At 39.7% G+C, this 9,108-nt stretch overlaps 1 protein-coding gene across 1 annotated transcript in view; it reads left to right on the top strand.

Annotated features, from left to right (window-relative positions):
• The window catches only part of LOC125484851 (COMM domain-containing protein 5-like), an 18,384-nt gene extending 13,543 nt beyond the window's left edge, over window positions 1–4,841 (top strand). The window contains exon 3 of the mRNA XM_048605264.1: window positions 3,807–4,841. Coding sequence (XP_048461221.1) covers window positions 3,807–3,908 — 102 coding nt within the window. The 3' untranslated portion in view covers window positions 3,909–4,841. The remainder of the gene's footprint in view (window positions 1–3,806) is intronic.
• The last annotated feature ends 4,267 nt before the right edge of the window (window positions 4,842–9,108 follow it).

Raw genomic sequence — 9,108 nt, 5'->3', positions numbered from 1 at the left:
CTCTGATGCTGCCTGGCCTGCTGCGCTCCTCCAGCTCCACACTGTGTTTTCTCTGACTCCAGCATTGGCAGTTCTTACTGTCTCTCATTAGTTTCTGTCTTCTCTGCTCCCACGTACGGTGATATTGAACCAGTTTTACCCTTGCAGTAGCTCCAGTCTGGTTGCGAAATTGACAGTTGATGCTGGAAAATTTTATGGAAAGCTGAAGCATCAGTCTTCAATCCAACTAACCAAGACAGTCTTCCTGAAGGTTTTGGGACTGATTGTTCCCAGTGCTTAAAATTGCAAGGGCCAAATTTCAGATTGTTGCAAGTGCAAACAATCTTTTTTCCATTAGCTACAGCAGTGTTGTACTGAAAGCTAAACAAGCTTTTTTTTTAAACTGTAGTTCCAATGCCTATGGATGACTCCGAGTTTGTGACATAACTGGGCTGAAGGGCTATTAAATGCTGCACAGAAATTGACCTCTCAATCTGTCCAGTCCATTCTGCTGTTGATGTTTCATAAGCCTTGTCCACTCTGTTCAATCCTAATCCTAATAGTGCAATGTTTTCTTCCTTCCTTCTCTACCAAGCCTTTATCTAGCTTACTTTAAATCCAGCAATGCTATTTGTTCCATATTCTGACCATTCCCGGAATAAAGGTATATCTCCTGAATTCATCTAGAGCAATGTTTTCGATCAGGTGATGGGTAATGAGGCAGATTTAATAAGTTATGTCAGAGTAACAGATACCCTAGGAAAGATTGACCATAACATGGTAACATGTAGCATTTAATATGAGTGTGAGGAACGTGGATCCAAAACAAATAAGTTTTAAATAGAGGTAATTGCAAAGGAATGAGGACAGAGCTGGCTGGAGTGGACTGGGAAAAGAATTTAGCAGCAAAGACCATTGAGGAACAATGGAGGGACTATTTAAGAAAATAGTTCATGGCTCACAGTGAGGAAAAAGAATCTAAGAAGGGGTTAGCATTAAATAGAAAGAACAAATATAAATATGTGAAGATTATGGTCAGCCAAAGGATTCGGAAAGCTTTAAAAACCAACAAAACACAACCAAAAACAATTATGGAGGAGAAAATAAACTCTGAGGATAAACTTGGAGGTAATATCAAGCCAAACAGCAAGAGCTTCTTTAGATATATAAAAAGAAAGAGAGAAGCGAAAGTGAACAAAGATTTGGAGTCCTTTTCCACAAGTCACAAAAAGTTAGCATCCAAATTCAGTGGGTAATGGGGAAGGGAAATGGAATGTTGGCCTTTATTTCAAACGAAATGAGCTGTAAAGGACGGAAGCTTTTCTATAACCATATAAGGTACCAGATAGACCACAGATGGAATTCTGTGAACAGGTTCGAGGTCATAATCTAAGGAAAGATATAATTGAATTGGAGGCAGCCCAGAGAAGCTTCACGAGGTTAATCCCAGGTATGAAGGGATTGTTTTATGATGAGAGGTTGAGTAGTTTGGGCCTGTATTCATTGGAATTTAGAAGAATGAGAGACAACGTCATTGAATCGTACAAGTTTCTTAAGGCATTTGACAAGGTATATGCGGAAAGATTGTTTCCTCTTTTGGGAGAGGATATAATCTCAGAATAAGGGCTAGCACAATTAAGATAGAGCTGAGGAGGAATTTCTTCTCTGAGAGTAGTGAATCTTTGGAATTCTTTACTGCAGAGGGTTGCCAAGGTCAGAATCATTAAGTATCTTCAAGGCTGGGATAGACATTTTTAATCACTAAGGGAATCAAGGGTTATGGGGAAATGGCAGGAAGGTATAGTTAAGAATTATCAAATCAGCCATGATCTCATTAGTTGGTGGAGCAGACTTAATGGGCTCGTTTCTCCGATATATAGGTGATATCATCGGTGCTGTTTCCCTCTCTCATCTGGAATTGGAAAAGTTCATCGATTTCGCTTCCAATTTCCACCCTGCCCTCACTTTCACCTTGTCTATCTCTGACTCCTCCCTTCCCTTCCTCGACATCTGTTTCCATTTCTGGGGATACTCTGGCCACTAATATCCATGATAAACCCACTGACTCTCTCAGCTACCTGGACTATACATCCTCACACCCTGCTTCCTGTAAAGACTCCATTCCATTCAGTTTCTCCATCTCCGTTGTGTATATTCAGATGAGGCCAACTTCCGAAATGTCCACCTTCTTCCTCAACCGAAGATTCCCCATTGCTGACAGGACCCTCAACCGGATCCAACCCATCTCTCGCACTTCTGCCCTCACTCCCTCTCTTCCCTCCCACAATAACGATAGGGTTCCCCTTGTCCTTACCTACCATCCCACCAGCATCCACATCCAGAAGATCATTAGATGCCATTTCTGTCACCACCTTCGAGATGCCGCCACCACCAGACATATTCCCCTCCCCTCCCTTGTCCGCCTTCTGCAGGGACCGTTCCCTCCGGAACACCCTGGTCCACTCTTACTTCATCCCCAACACCCCCCCACAGCCCCACAATACCTTCCCCTACAACTGGCGAAAATGTACCACCTGCCCATTTACCTCCTCCCTCCTCAGTATCTAAGGGCCCAAACATACCTTCCAGTTGAAGCAACACTTCACCTGTACTTTCCACGATCTAGTCTACTGCATTCGCTACTCACAATGTGATCTCCTCTACATTGGGGAAATGAAGCGTTGACTGGGTGATTACTTTGCAGAACATCTATGTGCTGCTCGCAAGAAAGACCCTGAGCTTTCAGTTGACTGCCTCTTTAACACACCACCCTGTTCCCTGGCAAACCTCTCTGTCTCAGGCTTGCTGCAGTGCTCCAGTAAGTGCAAGTTGGAAGAACAACACCTCATTTTCCACTTGGGGACCCAGCAGCCCTCTGGACTCCATATTGAGTTCAATTATTTTAGGGCCCAAACCCTCCCATGTCTAGCGCCCTACCCACACACCAGGCCTTGTTATCACATAGCCTGCCATTACACACTACCTATTTTTAGTCACTAACAGTCCCATTAACTGCTATTCACCCTCCTAGCCAGATCATTATCAATTCCTTTATCTATCCAATTGTTCTCCTCTCTCTTTGGGCTCTATCCTTTATAAGAACATAAGAACTAGGAGTAGGAGTAGGCCGCCTGGCCCTTCGAGCCTGCTCCGCTATTCAATAAGATCATGGCTGATCCTTTCGTGGACTCAGATCCACTTACCCGCGTTCTCACCGTATCCCTTAATTCCTTTATTGTTCAAAAAAAATCTACCTTTTTTTAAAAAACATTTACTGAAGTAGCGTCAACTACTTCACTGGGCAACTACTTCACTACTTCACTATCCTATTGCTTACTCCCTACCTCATCCCCCTCCTTATTTTCTGCATATAAACCAACGTCTTCCCAGTTACTATCAGCTCTGAGGAAGGGTCAATGGGCCCAAAACATTAACTCTGATTTTTTTTCTTCACAGATGTTGCCAGACATGCTGAGCTTTTCCAGCAACTTGTGTTTTTGAGACTTGATGGGCTGAATGGCCTACCTCTGTTCCTCTGTCTTATGGTGGTCTTGGATTTATTATCTATGTCAATGCCCCTGGGTCATGCAGTAATGATCCTCAGTTTATCTTTGTCAAATGCCATTATAATCTTTTAAAGACCTCTGTCTGGTCATCCCTAAGCTTTTTTTCTTGAAACAGAGAGGAACAAGATATCTATAATTTCTTAGTTCTGTTTTTTTTCATTGCTGTAAACACAAGACATGTTGATTTTTATTTGCTTTCAGTATGTAACTAACTGGCAAGAATATTTATTTCATTACTTCCTGTGATTTTCTTGTTTGTAGGTCCCAGTTTCGAAGTTCCAGGAATTGCGGTACAATGTTGCCCTAATCCTGAAGGAAATGAATGACTTGGAAAAGAGAAGCATTTTGAAAATTCAAGATTAGCATATTTGTCATCAAAACAAAACTGTAAACCAGTGTTATATGTCAGGACCTAATATACAGAGCCTTTACGTCCAAGGCAATCTAGCTTTATTAAAGCTGCCTTACCTAGAAAACTTTTCATTTTATTTGTCGCGTTCACAGTCATCCAAATCATTTCTTGTGAACTGTGATCACTGGTGTGTCACGGCTTCTTGAATTAATTTTGGTATTCAACAGCCTTAAAATGGCCTGTCTGTCTTTGACGCAAGCTGTATATCAGTTAAAGGCTGAGCAACTGGCTTGATAGATCAGCCCAAGTCACCCAACTGCACTGGAGTTTATGTAATCAGGAAAATTACATTGGCAGTAGTCTGTGTATTGAGTGGTAGAGAGAGGGGAAACTTAAATTGTGGAGTAAAATTAAAAAATGTTATGCAAGAACTTTAATAAACAAGACTAATAGTGTAAGTTACAACTGGAAAATGATTAAAGAATGAGCTTTTCCATGTTTGAACATGACCAGCCCTTTTATGTAAGCTTTTAAGTTGAGTGATCTTTAGCTTGTACAATAACAGATCTAGTTTCAAATATGATAAAATCTCAAAACTGGTAGAACATGTTATATAAGGCACCATACTTCGTCATTTGTTTTTTTAGTATGGTAAAGTTTCTGACCAGTGCAGAACACAAGCATTGTGTTTGTGGCTACAAGTCAATGAAAAATCCATCCATAGATAGGAAGTATGTTTGTGTAGATTCACACATATACTAGACTATTTATCTTGCTTCAAGGATCTTGCATTCGGATAGAAACTATTGATGTCAAATCTTCAGACGTACACTGTAACAGCCCAGTTGTTTATCAGTTGAAGCCACATGCTTTTGGTGTAAGTCTCTCTCCTAAAACTGATAGGAACTGGGAAACAATTGAAGTAATAAAGTGTTTGAACCTGTTTTGTGTCTCCCTTTCTCTCTCTCTCCCTCCTTCTAAAATCTCATGATAGCATGGACTCTTGCATAAGAAATAATTCATTGCACCTTTACCAAATGGCACCTTTTTTATGTGAGATTATTTATGGTGTATCACAGCCGATCTCAACATATCCACATACCCGCATAGTGGTAAGCGTCCTGTCCCTGGTTGGGAGACCTGGGTTCAAGTCCCACCTACTCCAGAGGTATGTAGTAAGAAAAATTTAGGACCCTGTTGTGGTGCAGTGGTAGTGTCCTTATCCCTGGAGCAAGAGACCTGGGTTCAAGTCCCAGCTGCTCCAGAGGTGTGTAATAATATCTCTGAACAGGTTGATTAGAAAAATAGGTTCAATTTTTTTAAAAAGCGCAAAATTCCCCACAGCAACTAGAAAATAAACTGGGACCTTTGTCAGCATTGGTGCTGAAATCAATTCTCACCTGCTATGATGTTGGAATGTTCTTAGATTTGTTTTGACAGTCTTAGGTGCAAAAGGTAAACTAAGAATTTCTTGATAAGTTATGCAATTCCCATACTTATTGTGACTCTTTATATCCCATGTGCATTCTTTGAAATGTTGCATGCATAATGATGGTATTATGTAATTACTGAAGCATTCGCTTGACTCATTTCATAACGTCCCCACCACTGAGTCAGAAGTTTCAATGTTCATATCTCAGTCAGGTTTTCACATAGTCTAGGCTGCTGCATGAGTGCAGTGCTATGGGAAAGCTGTGTTGTTGACACTGTAAGGAGAGCTAAATTCTTTCTAGTACCCTAACCTCACATTTTTCCCTCTATAAACATCAATAAAAACAAATTAAATTGTCATTAATCCAATTTACTCAATGTGCGCTAATTGTGTTTATCCTCTTAAATGTCTCCAATTAATTAAATTTGGAATTGTATGTAACATGTTTTGAACATTGAGTGACATTGTAAAGTACAGAAATGTTTTTGTTTACACTATTCATTCTTAACAAACCTCTTTAAGCTTGCATAATAACAGATCCAATTTCAAATGTAATGAGGCTTTGAATGTCGTATAATGTGTTATATAAAAGTGTCGTTGTTTTTGGTGTTTTTGTATTTCTCAGAGACATGTAGAACTGAGGGCACAATTTTCAAAATAAGATGGAGCTGAAGAGGAATTTATTTTCTTAAAGTCATTACTGTTTGGAATTCTTTACTCCAGTGAGTAGTGATAATTGGATAGTTGAACATATTCAAGGCTTGAGTTGGACTTTTGATAAAGCAAGTCAAAGGTTCTGAGCGAAGAGTTTGGGGCAGGCAGTGAAGTGCAGTTCAGACCACAAACCAATTAGCCATGATCTTATTTGAATGGCAGAGCAGGCTCAATGGATTAGATAGATTTCAGGGCGAATAGAAAGCAGCTATTCTCCTTCTTCAAAGGATAGATAACAAGGGGCCATAGTGTTGTTGTGGTGTAGAGATAGTGTCTTGACCTTTGAACCAGGAGGCCAAGGTTCAAGTCCCACTTGCACCAGGGCTGTGTCATAACTTCCCTGAAATGGTTGATTAGAAAATAACGAACACAGGGCGACAATTTTAAGATGAAAAGCAAGAGGTTTAGAGGGGATTTGAGGACAAGTCTTTTTCACCCAGAGGCAATGCATTTCCTGAGCGGGTAATTGAGGTGGGTAACCACACAACCTTTAAAAAGTACTTACATGAGCAGTTGAAAAATTATAAAACTCAATGTTGTGGCCTAGTGCTGGAAAATGGGATTAGTGTGGAATTTAGTGTAACTTTGGAAATACAGATCTGATGGGCTGAAGGACCTGTTCTATGCTACAGATTCTAGGCACTCATTGAAAAAAAAATTTTCATTGTGTCTGTAAGGTTTGGAACAATATATATATATAAAATATGAGACTATTATTTCACAAGAAACTAAAAATAAATTGGCAAATGCCTACATTTCTGTGCCTGACCTTAACTGAGAAATTTCTTGTGAAACATACTTGTAATTTTATTATTATTTTTCAAACTGTCTTACAATTGTCAGCATACAAGTGATACTAATCTGAATAGTTGCATGGTTGTTAAGAGTAGCCATTAACATTTTTAAGTGTTTGTTGATGGAAAGGATCTGGGGATCACAGTTTTAAAATGGCCAGTGTGATGAAAGAATGGAAAACTGATGCACCATTATGCTTGGTAGAATCTTACTAATTACTATATCCTTTCTTGTTCTTTCAAAATGTATTATTTCAAGTTTCTCTACGATGAACTACAACCTACCCATCCTGTTCACCTATTGATCTGCTCCTGTGCTCTTTGCGGTCCCTATCACAAATTCAGATCACCTGTGATTTTCAGTGTTTTTCCAAATAACAAAAAAATATAAACTTGTCTGACTCTGGTAATATAATAGAAAGCAAGGGGCTAAAATTTGCTGTTAAAACAACAATGAGGCTAATAGTATTCTTTTTATGCCAAGCTGGTGGAGCAACTTAGTGCACAGAAGTAATTTGCAGTTAATTATGAATATCCGAAAGCTGTTGTCTGAGTTGCACCACAGAATTTACTGCAAAAAAAAATCATCTTGCTGGCTGCCATGCCATTAAAATACATTGTTGCGCCATTGATGTGTTTGCATGCTTGATAGAAGTAAACACACCAGATAATGGGTTGTCATTTAGTGTAAGTACCCTTTAACACTGTGACCAATGTTAATTACTGCCAATCAACTTCTTTGGCAATGAAATGAACTATTATAGAATCACAGAAATGTTAAGTTGCGGAAGGAGGCCATTCATCCCATTGTGTCTGCACCAGCTCTTCAGATGAGCTTCGTTCCCTAGTACCAATCTCTTGCTTCTCCGCCTCACCCACCCTGCCCCAGATATTGCGCATTATTTCTATTCAAATAATCATTCAATGCCTTCTTGAATGTTTCAATTGTACCTACCTCCACCTCACTCCAGGTAGTGCATTCCAGACCCTAACTACTCGGTGTGTGAAAAAGCACCCCCCCCCCACATCACATTTGTTCTTTTATAATTTATTTTACATCTATGGCCTCTCATTCTTCTGTTTCCAAGTGCAAACAATTTCTCCCTATTCACTTTCATCAGTCCACTAATGATTTGAAAACCTTTATCACATTTCTGCATCATTAATAAAGCAAAATACTGTGGATACTACTACTGTAAATTTGAAACAACCACAAAAAATGCTGGAGAAACTCAGTAGGTTTGGCAGTATCTGTGGAGAGAGAAAAACAGTTAACACTTGAGCCTGGTTAGATTCATCGTTGGACCAGACTCCATATTATCTGTTTCGCTCTCCATAGATGCTACTAGACCTGCTCAGTTTTTCCAGTGCCCTCTATGTGTTTCTCCTCTTAGTTTTCTTCTCTCCCAGGTAAACAGTCCAAAATTCTCCAATCTACCCCCATAACTAAAGCTCATCGTCCCTGGAACCATTCTTGCAAATCACATCTGAACACACTCCAGTGCATTCTCATCCTGCCTATAATGTGGCACTCGAACTGTACTCCAGCTGAAGCCTAACAAGGATCTTGTACAAATTAAACATTCCTTCTTTGCTCTTGTAGTCTGTGCCCCTATTAATAAAGCTGAGGATACTGTATGCTTTATTAACTGCTCTCTTATCTGTCCTGCAATAATCAATGATCTGTGCACACATACACCCAGATCTTCTGCACTTGCACTCTCTTTAGATTGATGCCCCTATTTTGTATTGACTTTCAATGTTTTTCTCTGCTGTAATGCATAATCTGACACCTCTCTATATTGAACCGCTCTGTCCACTCCTCCTTTTGCTATGTTGTTTTGGAGTTCTACACCATTGTTGTCACAGTTTACAATTCAATGTTTGTGTTAATTTCAAATTTTGAAATTGTCCTCTGCACACTAAGATATATCAGGAAAAATAAGGGTTACAATCTCAACTCCTGGGGAGCCCTGCTCCAGAACTCCCTCCAGCCTGAAAAACATACATTTCCTATCACTCAGCCACTTTTGTATCTGTGTTGCTATGGTCCCTTTTATACCATGGTCACTAACTTTTCTCACAAGTTTGTGTGGCACTGAATCAAATGCTTTCTGGAAGTACAAGTATATCACAATAATGTTACCCTCATGGAATCTTTCTGTTACCTCTTCAGAAAACTCCAGTACGTTAGTCAAGCACAATTGCCCCTTCATAAATCCTTCACGACGACTTCCTAAGCAACCCACCTTTTTCCACATGTCTATTAAT

The sequence above is a fragment of the Rhincodon typus genome, chromosome 14, assembly GCF_021869965.1.
Source record: "Rhincodon typus isolate 14 chromosome 14, sRhiTyp1.1, whole genome shotgun sequence".
NCBI lineage: Eukaryota > Metazoa > Chordata > Chondrichthyes > Orectolobiformes > Rhincodontidae > Rhincodon > Rhincodon typus.
Note: the sequence above shows the minus strand (reverse complement) of the source record. Positions and strands in the feature narration are given on the sequence as shown.